Raw genomic sequence first — 19,817 nt, 5'->3', positions numbered from 1 at the left:
CTCCCTTGCCCTCCCTTTCCCTCCAGGCAGGATTTCTCTGTGAAGCTTTGACTATTCCAGAACTCCCTTGAACTCACAGAGATCCAGCCTATCCCCATCCCCATGTTACCACCACGCCCCACCGGCCTCCCAGTCTCCCAAGCATTGGGATTAAAGGCATGTGCCACCAGCACTCAGCTAGGGATGTTTCTTAGTTTGAAATGGGAAGACCCGCTTTAATCTGGACCCACAGCCGTTGGAAAAGCCCATGGAAGGATGTGGGAAAGTAAAGCTTTGCTTTATGCCTTCTTCACCTTCCCTGGCTCAGGGAAGAGACTCAGGATTCAGGCATATGCAGAAGACCAGCCGAGACATTCACCTCTGGATGTCTCCTGGATTCTTGGACTTTCTGTGGGTAGCTTGCCAATGTGGAGCTAGACAGACCAAAGCCTTTCAGCCCCTCCAAACCCCTGCCAGTTCTGCTACTCAGGAACCCTGACTGCTACAGATGGGAGGGACACTGGGTGATTAGGTGATCCCCCTCTTCCTTGGGTCTGGTATTGATCCTTGTTTTCTACTTGGCCTGTGGTTTCTTATTAGATACAGAATGTCTCTTGCCACTGCCTTGATGTTCTTGCAAGGTGTTTTATTTTGAGAGGAGGCGCATGCGCATGTGTGTGCAAGCACGGCTCTGAGGTCAGAGGCATCTCATCCTCCCGGAGCTGGAACTGCAGGCTGCTGCGAGCCATCTGCCGTGGATGCTGGAAGCTGACTCTACCAGCAGTGCATGCTCTTAACTGCTGCTGTCTCCCGCCTGCTCTCACTACCACTCTTGCCTTCCTTCTAGGTCTTCCTAGAAGATCACTTTGAACCTGGCACTAGTTCTAATATCTCCCACCTGCTAGCATCCCTTCCCCAAAGAAGTCCCTTTTTTAGGATGCTTGCGAAATGCTACCGAGGACTAATGCAGGGCGTGGCACACCTCTTATCCAAGCTCCTTTTCTATCTCTAAGTTCAAGGCCAGCCTGGTGTAACTGGCAAGTCGGAGGCCAGCCAAATTCACACAGAGAGACCCTATCTCAAAACCACACCTACCCACAGCCCAGTCTTTCCAGGGTTTTCAGCACCTTGCAGCCTGGGCCATTACTTAAACGGTAGCTCAGTCTTGGTGAGGCACAATACGCAGGTCCATGTTTGTGACCTGTTCAACACTTAAGATGCTGCAGATCCTTGTTCTGTAGACAGGGCTATGAATTCAGTGTTTGTGGATTCAGGGCATAACCAGGAACCTCTGCCTGTGTACTTTTTTTAGGCTTCCTACAGAGGAACAGTGAGAAAAGAAAGAATTCTACTCCAGGGAATGCATAACTGAGAAGCTGTCTGCGTGCTTAAGAAAACACACTCCATGGCCTCTCTAAAGCAGAAAGGCTGCCAGAGCCATCGCTCGCCTTTCTCGCTGGGGTTTGTGTAAGACCTCTGGGTTCAGTGCTGCTCACCACTGGGCAGCCACGGCTGTGGACTTGAAGCATCTGGCTTAGACAGCTGGGCATGGTGCTGCGCGCTTCCAATCCCACCTCTAGGGAGCCGGGGCAAGAAGTTCCAGGTCTGCCTGGGGTGTGAAGAGAGCAAACACACACAACCCTGTCCAAACAAAAAGAACTCCCACCTGCTAACAAACAGAACAGCAGCATTTAGCATGAACTGGGGCTGGTTGCCGCTTCCCAGTCTCTACTTCCCTTCTGGAACTTCTGTCCTTGCTAACTTCACAGCAGAATTGGGGCGTTGGAAATATTGAGCACGTGTCGGGAAACCAAGTGGAAGGGCTGGGAAAATAGTGACTTAGCTCTTTCACCATTCAGCCTTTGGTCACCACAGGCCAGCTCCAGAGCCAAGGCATCTGTATCTGCTGTTTGGCTGAGCCTAACTCGGAGGCACAGTGCACGGTATCATTTCCCACCTCTGCCTCCTGCCAGCATTTCTGCGTTGGTGTAACCCAATTCCTCATCTTGAACAGGTGGGAGACCGAGCAGGGAAGACAGCCCTGGCCCCTGTGGGTTTGAATCTGAATCCCTTTAGAAATCAGACAAGTCACATGTTACACACGGAGCCCACTTGGCTCAAGGATGCTGCAGAGAGATGTCTAAGGGATAGTAGCCACTCTCGTCTCTTCTGCCGTGCTGGGCAGTGGTATTATCTACTCCGAAAGGTAGAGAGCCCAAGTGGCTGGTGTGGGAAGAGTGAAAGGCAGATTAGTGGGGAGAGGATATGCAGCCTCCCGTGGAAGACGTGCTTCTAGTGGTTTTAGAGGAAAAAGAACATTATAATTTGCAGGTCCAGATGGATCCCAGACAGTCCGGCAAGGAAGAGCTTATTTTATTTGTCTTTCCCCACTTCTCTAAATAATTTAATCTTCAAAGCATGATGCAGGTGTTAATTAACACTCGAGGCTCTCCTGGGAAGGTAGGCAAGTGGGAACTTCTGCCTCCCCCGTTAGAAGTCCAGGGAGTAGACAGGTTGCCAGAGCCTCAGGTGAGCGGAGTCATTCATTCATATGGTTTCACTGTGAGCCTATGTCTGATTTAACTGATCTACTTTTTAAAATACACAAACATACACACACACCCTGGCCATCTTGTCACAAAGGGAATCGCTTCCCAAACAAGCTGGCCACTCTCGTCAGGGGTTTTATTAACTGAGCAGTTGGTCTTTCGTATCCCACACTTTGTCAGGGGCCTTTGTGTGGTTTGCTCCTCTGCTGGTTGTGGCTGCGATTGCTGGTACCCTCCTGGCATCTGGAAACACAAACAGGATGGTTGGATGTGGTGGATAGCTACGGTGACTTTTCCCCGGGGTCTGCCCAGAGCTCATCTTCAGTCCTGGTCTTTGACCAGGGATGGTGACAATGCCAGTTTGCTGGGCGCCTGTGTCATTCTTGCAAGTGCTGTGCTAATACTGAGCCTCCAGTGATCTCTTCGAAGCAGCCAGGCTAGAGTGGACACAGCGAGAGGGGATACAGAAGGTGGTGGTTTATGTGCCAGTGTCTGTTGTCCCCTCCCAGGGTGGCACTTGTGCTTATTTGTAGGGAGCTTTGTTCTATGTGCTGATGGCTGCTTACCCTTTGCTGCAGGCTGCTGAGAACCAGCTCTAGACCTCTACTAGAGAGTCCTTCTTCTGAAGACATCACCAGTGTGTGGAACCTGCCGCACACCCACCCCCTGCCAAACCACGGCCTTTACCTGTGTCTTTCGGTGTTTCCCGTGCGACCCTTCCTGTGGGAGTGCCTCGTGGGCTGCCCCGGAGTTCGCCCCACGCTCAGCAGCGCCAATGGTGAAGATGACAAGATCCAAGACCTTTCAGGCATACCTACCCTCCTGCCACAGGACCTACAGCTGCATTCACTGCCGAGCTCACTTGGCCAATCACGACGAACTCATTTCCAAGGTACCTGCCTGCCGCTGTTCCTGGGGTCACAACTTGCAAGCTTTCTCATAGAGTCTGGGATATTTGCATGCTGACTTTTACATAAGCAGGGCTGACCCACAGGCTGTTGTCTACTCAACTGAGAGTTAATTCTGATTTGTGGGAACAGAGTGGTTTGTTCTGCATGTTATTTTGGAAGTTAGGTGTCAACCGTGTCAGAGAGGCTTTGAGGCCTGGCAGCTCACAGGCCCAACAAGGCAGGAAAGGTTTTAGAATCTTATGTTTGTTTACTTGGTTTAGCTTGGTAGGTTTAAAAAAAATGGTTTCTACATGGACGTGAATTCTCAAGAGAGGTGAGGAAGAGAGGGTCTTGTGGAGGGTGGTGTTTGGTTTTGCATCCATCCAGGCTTCTGTATGTTTGGCAAGAACTTGACCACAGAGCCCCACTCCAGCCCCACTGGAGCAGCCTCATTAGCTGAGGTGGGAGAGCTCCTGTAAGCCCCAGGGAAGTTGTGAGGCTGTAGCGTTATGGAATTTTTTTGTGGGGGGTGGACAAAAGGACCCTGTTGAATAAGCTGAGACCCTGGCCTGTTGGGACCTTTATACATGAAGTAAAACATGGTGACCTTTGATCATGAGCTAATGTGATCATTTTAAGAACCGAGAAACCTGGTTTCCTAGAGGTGCCTTGATAGCCGCTTCTGAAGTTGAGGCTGGGGGTTACCAATAAATAATAAACCCAGCATCTCGATTGTGTAATTCAGGAACCCAATACTTTGGGCAGCATTCTCAAGGGAGCTATCTCCCTGCTGGCCCTAGATTCCCAGGGGCGGAGAAACAGGTTTTACTAGGGCCAGATGACAAAGAGGAAAAGATCGTGGGAGAATTTCCCCCTTAATAGCATCTTTCCTGAGAAGTTAGCCTTCATACAATTAGAGGACAAACAGATACTTATGCAGACCCAGACTTTAAAAAAATATTAGCAATCTCAAACTGTTTACAAGAACTGCAGGCAAAGGTACCCTGCTTTCTCTTCCCTAGGTTTGGTAGTCTCGGCTCCAGATGAGTGACAGCCAGCATTCCCCTTCAGCAGGCTGACGTGACTGGCACATGCAGGCTGCCCAGACAACCAAGTCCGTGGTCACAGATTCTAACCTGAGGCCTGGAACAGACCTCTTGTTGTAGTTGTCTCCCACGGTTCTTACTAACCTACAAGCACCTAGAGCCCCCCAGGGTCCTGGCTGAACCTTACCTTTTCCTACTCTCTTCCGCATTCCCAAACTTAGTTATTTACTCTTAAGCCAGCCTTTACTTTCCATATATATCATATAATTCATCTTTTTGCAGATTTCCTTTAAGTTTTGAGGTAAACCATTGGCCGGAAAGTTGGATATGGAAGGCCTTGTCAGTGGGAGAACTAGCCAGTCTCCTGGCATGGACCGTGAGCCCACAAACTTGTATTTAAGTTGGCTCTGTCTCCCCTTCCACACAGCCTTTTTTTGTAGACATTTCCAAAATAAGTGTTTCTATCTAGGGAGGAATCTAAGGCACCATTTTAACACAAGGAAGAAGTGTTCCGTGGTGTAAGAAGTCAAGGCTCCAGTAAAGTACACTTTTGCATCTTTTATGTACTGAAAACTATTACCCACTAACCCGTGTGACTCTGAGTGCAGAGTCATATGCTATACCAGCGGGAAGCTGAGACTCTCAACATGGAGGCTAAGAAAAGTGCTAATTGTCTGCTGGTGTTCAGTCGGGATTTCTTGACAAGGTCTTTCCCTGAGCTGGGCTTGAGAAGATGGGTGGAAGTTGGACATGTAGAAATGGCAGTGGTCTCATCTGTTGTATTTAGGAGAGATGTGCAGGGCCTTGCTTTGTTTTAACCATGAGACACTAGCATCGTTCCATGAGCACGCTGGTAACCGGTATCTCACACCTCTGCCAAGAACAGTTTTCCCCATGAGCCTCCGTGTCCTTCTGTGGGTTCTATTTGACTGATCAGAATTTGGCCCATGGCAGAAGCTCAGTAAGTGATCAAATAAATGGACAGATGACGCTTGATCCTTGGGAGAAAACGAGGAAGAAGCAGAAAAGGCTGCGTTGCCTCCCGTCCTCCTTACCCGTTCTGAGGCAGGAAGGCTCACCAGTCTAAGCCAAAGTCAGCATAGGCTTTGATTTCATTGGCTACGGCCGGTGCACAGATGGGGTGCATTAGCACTGGATGATTTAAAGAGCTGGGTGAACTGCCTGACTGGGGAAAGAGTGAGGGAACTGTGCTTGGCATTGCACAAAGATTCCTTTATTCCGCTCCACAGCCGCCCCGGCATTAAATAATCTATACATTCTTATGCACGTCCGCTTAATGGAAAGATCATTGCCTCGGCCCCCTCCTTGGAAAAATGGGCCTTTCTTTTCGTGCCCACCCCCCTCCATTTAGGAAAGTTCAAGGAGAGAATGTCTCTCCTGTTCCCCTCTTGACTTAATCTCCTGTGTGGTTTCAGAGTCTGCCCAGTAGGAGTTGAGAGCAGGGCAGCAGATAGTTGGGGCGGGAACCCCAGTGAAATTAACGAGGCTTTGTATTCGGAATAGGGACTTTAGTCAGAGAGCTGGATGTTTGTTTGGGGGGCAAAAAAATAAGAAGCGAGCCTGCCTTCGTGGTAGAGAAAGACACGCAGAGGCCCAGAGAAGTGTGTGTCTAGGATGAACAGGAGACTTCAGCCTCCCTTCCATCGGCATGGCTGGGTCACCGGGGACATGCAGCATTGCAAAGTTTTAAACAGTTGAGTGTGTTGATTCTGGTGGTGCAAAGCTCTGTGCTGGGCTTCCTCCCTGCCCAGCTCACTTTGCACACCCGGGAGCTAAGTTGCCAGCAGCCAGCTGTCCAACCCCCGAGTCTCAGTCTCTTACAAAATGAGCAAAATGGTATCGTCTGTGTCCGGAGTGTGTCTACGGGTGCTGGAGTCACTGGACTGTCAACAGAGTGGCTCCCGACCAAGCAAGTTTTACCTCTCACACATCTGGGGCCGAAAAACCCCAGATTTGGAAACTTGGCAGACTCAGTGTCTCAAGGCTTTCTTTCCAGTTCACACATGGCTTGTTACTGTGTGGCCTTATGTGGGAGGGGCAAGAGATCTTCCTCCAGCTTATTTCTTCATTACTGTATTGTATATATGCTTGGAGACAGTCTTGACAGTTGCCTCTTATCTATGGTCTTTAACAGCGAGGCCTTTCTGCTTCCAGGTATACAGGGCGTGTGCTGCTGTGCTTGGCTTGTTCTAGCCCCTTTATACTGAAAACAATCTCGCTTATGAGGGCTCTGCCTTCATGGCCTAATAACTTCCTAAAAGCCACATGTCCTAATAATACATCTATTTCAATGCGATTGGGGGATGGGTAGACACTGAGACCATATCAAGTGGCAGGTAACTAGCATTTGGTCTGTGTCTCCAGGTGCTGTCTCCATAGCGAGGCATACCTCACTGGGAAGGGAGCAGCAGCCTTACCTCACTGGGTTGCCACACAACTCAGATGCGATCGGGTGGACTGTGAACAACAAAGATCTTTGCAGCATAAAGCATAAATTATGAATTTCTTCTCTTGGCCTTACCATTCCAAGTGTAAAGCAGGGAGGGATATTCTGCTGAAGTCAGGAGTTTTCCATCAAGACCTGATGCAGAGGCATCGGATTTAGGGAAAGGACAGTTGACAGCCCCGTGTGTCTAGAGGCAGTAACACAGGCTCTGGACTGTGGGAGGGGGGAAGTTTGAATTGATAATGGAACCATCTAGAGAATGTGCTAAGGCCTCCTACAATCTCTTTCTTGAGGGTGGTATGGCCCACATGCTGGGGTGTTCGTCTGCAGAGGTATTTTGAGTTGGCATGAAGAATTGCTTGCACTATTGTTCTTAATGTTGCCAGCCCCAGTCAGCATAAAAATACACTTAAAATAATAATGGATCCCACCGGGATCAGTGACTCCTTCTGCCTCAACCTCCCAAGAAGTCAAGATTTACAGGCTGCACAACAAAGTCCAGCTTCACAGAGCCTTTGTGTGGAGGCCTCTCCCCTTGCTGTCCTCCTGCCAACCCTCAACTGAGCAGCAGGGCGTTTGGGAATTTGTGACTTCATTCCAAGACTTGATCCTTATCGGAAGGGAGGGCATTGTGGGAGGCTATTGGGTGGGTGTGTGTCCAGGGCAGGTGGAAAGGAGAAATATTTTGCTCACCACCCCAACCTACTTGTTACTGTTTTGTTAGATCTTTGGGTCTGATTATATTCTGGAGACAGAGGTGCTCTGGGACTGCAAGACTGTCTAGTCTTAGTCAGAGTGAGGCTGTAAACCAGCCTTAGGTCACGCTGCCTCTGAACCAGGGACCTCTGTCTCAGCCTGAGCCATGTTCTGTGTGAGGGGTCTGAAGCTGACTTGCCTTCTGGCTTCTGGCAATCCTTCTGAGGTTAGGCTGGGGAGGTGGGGTTTTGGTGTTCCTCGGACTGGCTATGGTGGCATTTGAACTCTTTCTTCCTGCCAAGAGATTAGATGAAGCACTGCTTTGCGAAGAGTCAGGAGGGCAATGTGCGCTACAGCTGTATTGATCTTGTGGCTGCCAGAGGTGCCTTTGAGCCCTAGCATTGACACCTATGGTTCCCAGCAAGACTTTGTCCCCTTGTTGCAGTGCGGTGGCCTATAAGGTACAGATACAGATATGGTGGGGTGCTGATTGGCAGCACAGAGATGCCCCATCCTGCTGACCATCCTGTCAAGGCAGACTTCGCTTCTCTTAGTTTCTTCTGCCCAACACTTTGTGCTTTTAATAAATACTCTAAAGCAGATGCTCCTCAACCTTCCCAGTGCCATGACCCTGTAATACAGTTCCTTATGTGGTGGTGACCCTCAACTGTGAAATTATTTCCACTGCTACTTGCACAACTGTAATTTTGCTACTGGTATGAATCATCATAGTGAAATATCTGATATATGGGATGATCTTAAGCGACCCTTGTGAAAGGGTCAAAAGGTTACAACCACAGGTTGAGAACTGCTGCACTGTGGTACTAAGGTCCTGAGCAGAGGATGTGTCTAGAATGTTTAAACGATCATGTAGGAAGCCCTACATTAGATCCCCAGAACCACAGATATATGGCAGTCGGCCTGTAATTCCAGCACTGGTGAATGGAGACAGAAGGGTCAGGAAGTTCAAAGGTCATCCTTGGCTACATAGCAAGTTTGAAGCCATCCTGAACTACACAGAATCCTATTTCAAAAAGAAAAAAAAAATCACATGAAGAATATAGAAGAATAGAAAATTCTTGCATTTCCTTTGCTTTAGGTAAAACTGAAAGCAGGGGAGACACTGGGCTGTTAACAGTGCTGGTATGTGTTCCCATAGACAGTAGTAATGCATAAGGAACATTTCCATATATAACACAGCCCTCACCAACTAGTCCTTTATCCGCTGTCTCTAGCTTGCAAATCTCGTTGAACTCTAATTTGAGCGTGTATGTGTTTGCCTGAGTGTATGTGTACTATGTGTGTCTGGTGCCTGCGGAGGCCTCTGGACCCCTGTAACTGGAGTTCTGGTTTTGAGTAGTCCTTTGCCAAACGAACAATTCTCTTAACTGCTGAGCCATCTCCCCAGCCCCTTGCAGTTTTTTTTTTTTTTTTTAAGTCCAATGGATATATGCTTTATTTGGTTTAAAAAAAAAAAAACACTGAAATACAATTAGTATTTCTATTGACAATGGGGAAAAAACAAAGGATTGAAGTTCAATCTACAAATAAATATCTAGCTCATAAAAGTTTTTGAGTACCAGGGCTGCAGGTGTACCCCAGTGTGTACCCCAGTAATTAAAAGGCTCTCAGAAACAGGTGCTTGAACCATTGCTGCGTGACTTGTGTGTTTTTCTTTTTAAAGATTCTTTCCCCCTGCTGCCCCATACCTCCCTCTGTCTCTGTCCGTCTGTCTGTCTGTCTGTCTGTGTGTCCACGTCTTTGTGCTGTGCTTCCATGTGGAGGCCAGAGGTCAGTCTTCAGTGTTATTCCTCAACTGTTGTTCACTTTGTCTCTTTCTGGCCTAGAACTCACTGATTAGGCTTGGCTGAGTGGCTGACTGTCTAGCCATCGAGCTCCAGTAATCTCCCTGCCTCTGCCTCCCAGTCGGAGGAATTACAAATGCAGCATACCACCACACCTGTCTTACTTATTTATGTATTTTTCATTCATTCCACACCCAGCTTTTTTGTCCTCCCCTTCACACCCAGATTTTTTTATATGAGTTGTGAGGTTCAGACTCAGGTCCCCCAGCCTGTGCAGCAAAACCTGTCTCCTCAGCCTGAATGTCTGTGTGTGTGTGTGTGTGTGTGTGTGTGTGTGTGTGTGTGTGTGTGTGTGTGTCGGGTAAAAGAAATCTGAACAGAAGATTCTTTGACTTGGTTGGAATGCAGCACTTCTTGGTAAACGACATTTGGGACCTGTAAACGCTGTGAGCCACAGACCAGGCTGATCCTGTGATGACAGTGGGGACCGAGCTTGCACTTTCTCCTGAGTTGCACTAATGCACATAAACACAGAGCTTCCTCTCTGCCGGGCTGTGCAAGCAGATAGGAGGTCACTGCTGGCAAGGATTTCATCGAGGAGCTCTGATCCTCAAGGAGACAATAGGCTCATGCCTGGGAAAGTTTGTACTTGCCCTTAAGTTTCTCCTGAAAACAGTCATCACCCATATGACGACATCGGTGTCCCATTAGTCCCGTGTGTTACTTGACGGGGTGGTGTGATGCCATGTTACTCTGGCATCAGCACTGCCCTTCAAGATGGCAGTAATAAGACTAGCACTAGGAGGCAGGTTTTCACCAGAGTCCCAGTCCCTGGAGCCTGGTGTCCCTGAAATTACCCATGTGATTATAGGAAGGCAGCTCTGTTGGGTATTTGCTGTCGGCTGAGCAAGTAAAGAAACCAGGTGAACCCCTGTCTACATGGAGAGTGCGGTTCCGGCTGTGAGGAGTGTCTGTGAACTAGGTGGGGGGGCTCATGCCTGGCAATCATCCCAGCTCTTAGGAAACTGAGGCAGGACGCCTTCACCCCTCTGTGCTTAGAAACATTAGAAATGGTGAGAGGGGCAGCATGTACACAGGCTGTCCTGCAGAGAGAAGCTCTTCTAGGTTGATGAATGAAAAGAGATCAAATGAGAAGGCTGAAGCCATTTTGCTGGAAGCTGAGGCTTCATCCTGTTGGCAGTGTGATGTTACTGAACACTGGGTGTGATGGTTTGTATGTGCTCAGACCAGCGAGTGCCACTATTAGAAGGTGTGACCCTGTTGGAGTAGGTGTGTTGCCGTGGGAGTGGGCTTTAAGACCCTCATCCTAGCTGCCTGGAGGTCAGTATCCTGTTAGCAGCCTTCAGATGAAGACCCTCAGCTCCTCCTTCCTGCACCAGGCCTGCCTAGGTGCTGCCATGTGTCAGCCTTGATGATAATGGCCTGAACCTCTGAGCCTGTAAGCCAGCTCCAGTTAAATGTCGTCCTTGTAAGAGCTGCCTTAGTCATGGTGTTTGTTCACAGCAGTCAACCCTAACTTAAGGCACGTAGTAAGTCATGCTGTGGCCGGCTTACAGTGAGTGTTGCTGTGCTGTGGAAGATGAGCCAGCTGAGGAGGGGCCGAAGCGGCAGCTTCATTCTGTCCCCCGCTCCTCTGCTGTGGTCTGAATGTTCTGGAAACTGCATGGCAGTTCAGGACTCCACTGTGGACTGCTGCCGGGCACACGCAGATGCATACCGTGGTTGAAACAATGCCCCTTCACTTTTAGGCATGAACAGGGGTATCGGTTGACTCTTCAGATGAGAGTTGCGCTGGCCTCACTGTTGCTCCCTGGGAAAGCAAATGACCCGGCACCTGTGTTACTCACCATCTGTCATCAAGGGCTCTCTGGGGACAGGACTGATAGTCTGTGCCTTACGGACTGCAGGGAACCAGAATACAAAGGGGCTCAGATGAGATCCTTTCTGTGTTGATCCTTTAAATACCAAAAAGAGATGTTGACTTGATCAAATGAGGCGTGTGCTGCAAGGCTGTTCTCTGGCTGACAGATATGTACCAGAATGTACCCCAAGATCCCAGACTGTACCCCAAGATTGGGTTTTACCTGACTGTACCCCTGAGATTGGGCTTTATGTTAATATTTGGACGGCTATCCATAAGCTTATATTTCCCTTCAAAATTGGGGTGGGGGTGGTGGGCATACACTTACACTTTTTCTTTGGACACAAGGGTTTGCTCTGTAGCCCAGGCCGGCCTAGAACTCTATATAGTGTAGGCTCAGGCTTGCAATTACTCTCCTGCTTCAGCCTCTTGCTGAGATTACAGGTAGGCACCATCACTCCTCCTGACAAGACACTTTCTCAGGAGTGTTCACGTTTGGGAACAAGACCGCTGTAAGCCTGCCCCGCCCCTGTCATTTCTCCCTAGCCCAGCCTCTTCCTGTGGCCTCGAATGACAAAGCTATACCACTGCTGGTTTGGCTGCTAGACTTGGAGGACCTGAACAGAGTCCTCATACAGTTTGTTCAGTATTTTATTTCTTTTGTTCAGTCCCACCCTCTTTAAAGACAGTCTTGATACATTGTCAATGTTGTCCTGGGACCCTCTGCCTTAACCTGCCTGGTGCTAGGATTATAGGGGTAGAATCCCAGACCCAACCTGAATAATTAATACTTCTCTAAACACTTGATCTAGGGGGTAGGGATGAGGAGATGAAGCCAGCATGGTTCTTGCAGTGAGGGCCAGTGATCTTAGGTGAGACATGGGGAGAACAAGGATCACTGCAAAAGGCTGAATGAAGAATGTTACTAATGAAACTGGTGTGGGCATCATTTAAAAAAAAAAAAAAGATGACCTAAGAAATTTACATCACTCTGTTGGCTATGTGCAGCCTGTCAGACTGTTCCAGATGTCTCTTTACAACAGCCCTTCTAGGTAGGCATTACGTGACATGCCTGAGGCCAAGGTTACAGAGGAGCCAAATCTGGACCCGCCCAGTTCTTTTCAGTACAGCCTGTGTGGCCTGGGCCGCTCCTTTTGGCCTTTGCTGACCTTTGGTTATTTAGAAGTATCGATGGTAGATACCACCCTACACAGCCCAAGCTGGAATCTTCCCTGCTCCTCCGCTTAATTTCCATAGATTGGAGGAGTGGGGGTGGATCTTGGAATGGAACCTAGGACCTCACCCATGCTAGGCCAGCACCATCCTACTACATGAAATCTCGTCCCATTCTTGAAGACCAGCTGAGGTTGTTTGATAGGAACTCAGCCTGACCTGTAAGACTCCCTGCTTTGAATCGAATCGTTACAGAACTGCCTGGTTTTTAACCCCCGCCCCCGTGCTATGGAGAGCCTCCATGTGTAGTCTGGGCCAGGCTGGATCCTCCTGTCTCAGTCTCTGAGTTCTGGGATAACGGGTCCACACCCTGCACCCCCAGCAGATAGATGGACTTCTTACGCGTAATTGCCTTGTTTCCTAATGAGGTCCTAAAAGCCCTCAGAACTTTAGAACTGAATGCCTTTGAACCTGAGCTCTCTCCTTTTATGGATTAGGAAACCAAGGCCCAGAGAGAGAGAAAAGGAGGAGGGCCTTTTGATTTTATTCTTTGTGTCAAGTCTTGGCTCTTGCATGGTGGCCACCAGGTATCCTCAGTGAAGGGCTCCTTATGCAGTCGTGGAGTGTGTTGTCTTTACAACTTGAAGGTAGCTGGACAGCAGCTCCTTGGACCAGCACTTGTGCCTCGTCTCAGCAGCGGAGGGTCTCCCAGCCTTTCCACCTCATCTGTGAGTTTGGTTCCTTCTGTTTTGCTTTTGACCCACATTTCAGCCTGTTACAGAGGTGGTCACTCTACTGTGACAACTGCTGCTCTGGCCCCTGAAGAGGGTTTCCAGGCTGGCTTTGCATCCCTAGCTGGGAATATCTTGTCAGTTTGCCTCCTTCTGTGAGGCTTCAGGGTGGATGTGTGAGGGTTGGGGTCTTTTGATTTTTTTTTTTTTTTTGAAAGAGGACATTTCTTTATCTTAAAAAGCAAAACAAAACCAAAGCAAAAACGGTTATCTTTGTTCCCAAAATTCAGCAAAACTACTAAGGGGGAGGGTTTGACCTGGTGATCCCAAGTATTATCTTAGAGGTCAGAGCAGCCAGACTCTGCTCTCTCCTCCCTGGCCTATAGCTGGTGTCTGGGCACTGAGTCAGAGGAGGGAAGGGGGGCGGGGAGGAGATAACACCACCAGCTGCTGCTAAAAACAGCAGGATCCACTGGTCCACAAACACCACAGTAATGTCAGGGGGCATAGCAGGTGTGTTGTCGCCCTCATCCTATGGCTCCTCTCCCTGCGGATCTTTTGGGGGGCAGCTTATAACCAACCATCAGTAGGAGATTGACCATCTTTGAGGAGCCTGGAGCCCCTTTCCTCCATGTTAGTGTTGGCCCCATTAAGAACATTTTTCTTTTTTTTCTTTTTTTAGCATCGGTTTCCCAACAGATGGATAGAGAAACATCCATGGATGTGAAAAAAAGAGGCCAGCAGGAGAGCTGCTGCTTCGAGCCTCCTCCTTGGCTCTTAGACTTAGGGATGCCATAGCACACAGAAAAGAGTCTGGGCCTCCCTGAGCTGGTCCAGTTACCCAGTGCGTAGCAGCCAAAATGGGGGCCCTCACCCAGAGCTGGTGCTGAGAAGCCGGCACCTCCATGCTGTCCTGATCGTCTTCCATGAGATGCCCCAGTGCTCACAGCTTTCCCCGGGCCATCCTGCAGTGCCAGCCTGTGCTAGTTCAGCCTAGCACAACTGCCTGCTGCTTGCTCCTGTTTGGGGAGGCTGGCTTGTTCTCAGGGCTGGGCCTCTCCCTGTTAGCTAATGGCTGCTTTACTCATAACTCTGGACCTTCTAAAAGTCACCCAAGCCCACCCTAGGCTCCTTTTTCACTTTCCATGCTGAAAACTCCGAATGACAGGAAGGGTACCCAGGAGGCTTATTCCAGACAGATTTCACCCAGGAAACCTGAGGGCAGGAAGCAAATGAAATCATATTTCTTCATCCTCCCCTCACCAGGAGAAAGAAGAAACGCAAAGTCTATCTGTGGGGGAGGAAAGCTCCTCCCTGCCCGTCTGCCTCTCTGTGAAAACAACAGGCCATTCCGCCCTGGGCACTGTGGGGGCGGGGTGCTGGGTAAGTACATGAGGAAGAAGGAAAGCCGATAAGATAAGCCCTGGCACATCTAGGTCACCAGGCTGCTGCCAGCCACCTGTGTGATTGGTCACCTTGAAACTGACAGGGGGATGGGCTTTGGTTCAGGGCTAGCCTGGCTGGCTTCCCAAGCCCTGGCTTATTCAGTAAACATTTATTGAGCACCATTAGGTGCCAGGTCATGTGCTAGGTACTCAGGCTCCTGTATGTCTCTAAACGGGGCTAGCGTGCATCCCAGGCTTGCAAACAGTGCTAAAAAAAGAAATGACTTCATTCAAAAAAACTGAGCTCACAAAGGGGGAGGTGGGGGTTGAGAGTGGGGAGCCTGTCTCCAGGAGGGAGGGGCTCTCTAGAGTCTTGAGCCTCTCCTCTTTGGGTTGAAGCCAAGGGTCTACAAGACTTTCTGTAAAGATAGTAAGCATTAGGCTTTGCTGAGCCTATCCTCTTAATGGCCAACCTCCATGGTCTTAAAAAACATCAACAAACAGTGTCAGAGCCCCACCGAAGCTTCATTTACAAACAACATGAGTGGGTCTGGGCTTCCGGGTCCTTGCTAATGCCTGGGGTAGATGGTTGAGATGACCATTGTGAAGTGAGTTGGGGGAGTGGCCGCACAGGGCTCCAACCGTTAGCACGGCATGGATAGCATAGGGAATCGAGGCAACTGTATGGAAAATTCCACTCCGCTGGCTGGACTTTTTCCCACCATAGGGTTAAGCTGGTGACCAAGCCAGATTAAATAGACTCCTCGTTCTAACTGGAAAACATTGTACGGCCCTATTGGGTAAAGAGTCAGTGGTGCCATTTTCAAAATCCTGAATTGAAAGGTTAGGTTACTTCTACTTGAGGCCTGGCTTTGCACTAAGTTTTCAGTGTTGCACTGGACAAGTCTCTGAACCTCCCTAACCACTAAGCAGACAGTGAACACTGCTGGATGCAGTTCTGGGGCTGTTGAGGCAGCCAGAATAGAATTCACCCTATAGACAGCTCATGCTCTGGTTAGACAAACAGCTAAATTGTTATAAAGTAGGCTGAGCACACACAGGCTCTGCTTGTTCTGCATACAGCATAGAGGTGAACTTTAGCTGTGTGTATAGGACAGGAGTCCATTCTGAGTGGAGCATGTCATAGAGTCATGCTTGGGAAACCACGGGTAAGGCAGATGAGCAGAGCCTGTCTTGGAAGCAGGAGGTCTGCAGGTGTGGGTCACAGAGCAGAAGGAGGTTAGAGTCAATTTTGTGTGCTGTGTAGGAAACCATTAAATGGCTTTGAGGGGGGTAACAATACAATCTGACTAGAAACAGGTGGGAGTATTATAGCAAGGCCAGTTTCAGGAAAATCCTACTTCCCCTCAGCTTCAATAAACTGTTTGCCTAGGGCTTTGAGTTGACTCACCTTGCTTGCTGGTCATGTATAGCAGAAGATAAGGCATTGATAATGTGCCATGGCTCTTTATAATTAATAATCAGGCTCTGTCACCCCCTGACATCAGCTAAACAGCAGTCAGGTAAATCTTTTGCCAACTACAGGCCGTGGCAGACCTTTATAAAGGCTCCCTATGTGGCCTGGAGGCTCTCAGGGCCCGGGCCCAAGGTCCCTAACTTCCCGAGTTAAGGCTTCCTGAATGATTAAAGGGTATACATTGTAGCCCCCACACTTAAGCTTCTTCCGTTACTTTAAAAAAAAAATAGCATCGTCCTTCTATGTATGTGCGTGCACTGAGTCTGCCTGTGCAAGAACATGTAGAAAGAAACCCAGAGCCTGGTAGTTAGGAAAGGCTGGCCAGCTGCAAATCCCCTGAATTTGCCTGATCTCAGCCGTGTCTTTTCCTCCCCTCACCCCACACCACCTGTCATTCACTATCGCCGTGGTTACAGGTGGGCACTGCCATCCCCAGATCTTCTTATAAGAGCAGCCGCCTTATCTCTGACCCATCAGCCCCTTAGCCCATACATAGCTTTGTAGAGACAAGGTCTTACTGTAGAACATAGACAGCCCGGAACTCATCCCACCTCTGCCTCCAGAGTGCTGGGATTGACGGTGTGGCCCAGCAGGCCCAGCTCTGCTTATTTATCTTAGGCCGTTTGTTTTCCCTCTCTGTGTGAGGGTAAAGTATATGTTTGGTGTGCCTGCTGCATCCCGTGTGATGTCAGAAGACAGTTTGGATCTTTGGTTTTCCTCTTCAACTATGTGCGTGTCCTGGAGCTCTCAGATGATCTCACCACCCTCACCCCCTGCCCCAGCTCCCACCCCCCTTTTAAATAGGGCGTTTTGTTTCTTTGTTTTTGTTTTTTGTTTTTGGCTGAGATCCACGGCTCAGAAGGGTAGAGAGGGAACCCATGATCCTCTGCAGGGGTAGACAGTTATACCTTTCTTAAATTGTTTGCTGATTAACTCCCTTCTTTCCAGAAACCAGACGTGAAGAGTCAGCAGGGCTTGGGAGCCTTAATTAACTGTGGTCCAACTAGGTCAGGGGAGTGACCTTTGGATTGCCCTCCCCCTACCCCACCCCCCAATTCCCCACATGTATACTTCAGCTCACTGGAGCAGAGTTCCCCCATCACTGAGGGGTTAGGATTCCAGCACCCAGCCCAAGGGAGTCTGTTTCTGTAAGGCACAGGCTTGCCCATTCATTGCCTTCCTCCCTCCCCTCTGGCCCAGCCAGTGCTGCTGTTTCCCCAGTGCCCAGTCTCCTGTTTCACACCTCAGGCTGAGGTCCTGTAGCCAGCCAAGTGCTCTTTCTCAGCTTACCTTTTCCTACTTGCTGCTCACCGATAGATAAGCTCCTGAGAGGAGGGAAGAGGAGGGTGGGGAGGTGGGTACCTCCTGCCCCCGGCCCCCCGAAGTCAATGGGCACAGTGCCAGGTTGGGCAGGGTGGTAGTGACGCGAAGCTAGCTCCAGGCCTCTGCTGGCAGCTGGAACCTGACTTGGCTGGGACCCAGTTGTGTACATGCTGAAGCTTTACCTCAGGGTAGAAATTGGAGGCTGAAGTTTGAATCAAGAGACGAGGCAACTCTGAGGTGTGGTTCTCGGCCACAGGGGCTCCCTGTTTCTGTAAAATCTGCCCTGGTCATACCAGATTTTCTGTCCAGTTCCCTGGGCCGGGCTGAACTGAGACACTCATGTGGCTGGAACAGGAAGGAGAAGCCAGTGGACAGATATTAGATAGACCTGCTGCAGGGAGAGGAGGTGAAACCTCTTCTCTTCCTCTACCCTTTCCCGTGTTCTGAGTAATGAACTCAGTTTCTGCCTGGCTGCACGGGTTTTAATTTACCTTTCTGATGAGACAAAAATGTGTAAAGAAGGCGGCAATGAGGAGACCGCACAGGTCACGATGCAGGCCTGCTGTGGGGAATAGCCATGTACTCCTAGGCCAAGAGTCCCAGTTACCCAGTACCTAGAACCTGGTTATAGAGATCCACAAAGTTACCTAAGTAGAGTTGTAAGCCAGTCAGCCTGGAGACTTTTCCAGGGAGTGACCCATGGCTATCAAAAGAATGACCTTGTGGGTCCAGGCCAGAATGACAGAATCCAAGAACTGGGCCTCCATGTCTGAGTTGTTCTTGAGTATCCTGAGACTGTTTTCAGATGTGTGTGGAAAGGTGGCAATTAAATGTTTGTCTCTGAATAACCCCAGCCTCTGTGCTTTCCCAGGAGCCTGAGCCTAGGGAAGATGATTAAAAATAGATCTGAGGAGCACTTCCTGCCCGGCAGATGGCTGACAGCAAATGCTTGGGCTTGTGGCTGACCTTTCTTCTGAAATCTGCTCTGTGTTTCCATGATGCTAATTGAGTCCCTTGCTAGACCTAATCAGAGGCTCTAACTGACATGTAAAACACCAGGGCTTACTGTCCTGGCCCTCAGCAACATGAGAGGGGTGCAGTTTGTATGGAAACACCCACTCCTTGGTCCAGCTGGCTGGACCCTGTTGAAAAGCTAACAAGCTCTGCTTGCCTACCCCTCTGTCAGCGCGCACCTTGTCCAAACCCATCAGCCATGGAAGCTGAGGAAGGAAGCAATTCGAAAGCCCAGTGTTTGGAAGTGTACACAATACACAACACTTACAGACCAATATACAGATGACTGAAAAGAATCAAGGCTTCTCTGGGGTCTAAGAATGGCCCAGGCCCCAGACCTTTCCCCACCCACAAAATGCAGATAGAAACCATTACAAGACGGCTCAGCAGCTAAAGGTGCCTGCCACCAAGTCTGGTTTTCATCCTCACCACCTGTAGAGTAGAAGAGGGGAAACTGATTTCTGGGAATTGTCCTCTGACTGCCGTATGTACACACATTCACAAAATAAATGAACACATGTGAAAAAGTTAATACCATGTCCTGTTGGTATAAAACTGTGGGGATATAAGGTAGGTGTGTGTGTGTGTGTGTGTGTGTGTGTGTGTGTGTGTGTGTGTGTGTGTGTGTGTGTTCACTTTGCCCACAAATGGCTCAACCTGTTCTGGTGCCCTCAGGTGGTTGAGGTGAGATCACCTATTTATGTATTTCCGGCCTGTCTCCTGCTGGGCCAGATTGCAGTAAGCACCTTCAGGACAGACAACTAGCTGAAACCCTCCATGGCACCCAGCCGGTCCTGCAGCTTTAAATGAAGGACACCAGTATGCTCTTCATGTGACCGTCATATGACCACACAGGCCCCTCCCTCCCTTGCTGGTCATTTAGACATCCTCAGTTCTCTGTCTTTTGACTAGGAAATGAGCTTCCAGTGCCTGATTCTTCACAGTGAGCCCAATACTTTGGTGTTGACCAAGGAAATTGAACACAGAGTAGATGGCAGGAATTTTAGTTTCCCTATCTGAGAGCCCTAAGGAAGGAGTCATCAGTTAGGCCAGCCAGTGAGCAGCATAGACACAAGGAGGAAGTTCACAAACTTGCAGGAAGGTCAGAGTCAGAAATTCTCAGTGTGTGGGGCAGCTGTCTTTACAGAATATGGGCTCAGGTTTGCCCTGTAAGAGACCTTGTCAGCTCCCTTCCCCCAGTTCACAGATTACGCAGTGTTCAGAGCGTTAGGGACTCTGTCCTGTAGAGGCAGTTGTGGAGCCTTTCCTGGCTTGGATAGGAGATCACCTGGTTATTCTGTTCCAGTCAAGTTCTGTACCAGGAGTCTTTTGTGTTTTCAGCTGTTTGCCCTTTAGCAAGCATTTATGCGCTCTACCTGGTTTCTGCATGTCCATGTTGA

The 19,817-nt window shown here is 49.3% G+C and overlaps 1 protein-coding gene across 1 annotated transcript in view; it reads left to right on the top strand.

Annotated features, from left to right (window-relative positions):
* Ypel2 (yippee-like 2) overlaps positions 1–19,817 on the top strand; it is a 57,568-nt gene that overhangs the window by 17,825 nt on the left and 19,926 nt on the right. The window contains 1 exon segment of the mRNA NM_001108286.2: positions 3,107–3,420. Within this exon segment, the coding sequence (NP_001101756.2) occupies positions 3,304–3,420 (117 nt within the window). The 5' untranslated portion in view covers positions 3,107–3,303.

The sequence above is a fragment of the Rattus norvegicus genome, chromosome 10, assembly GCF_021556685.1.
Source record: "Rattus norvegicus strain SHRSP/BbbUtx chromosome 10, alternate assembly SHRSP_T2T, whole genome shotgun sequence".
NCBI lineage: Eukaryota > Metazoa > Chordata > Mammalia > Rodentia > Muridae > Rattus > Rattus norvegicus.
This window is presented reverse-complemented; position numbering and strand designations above follow the sequence as displayed.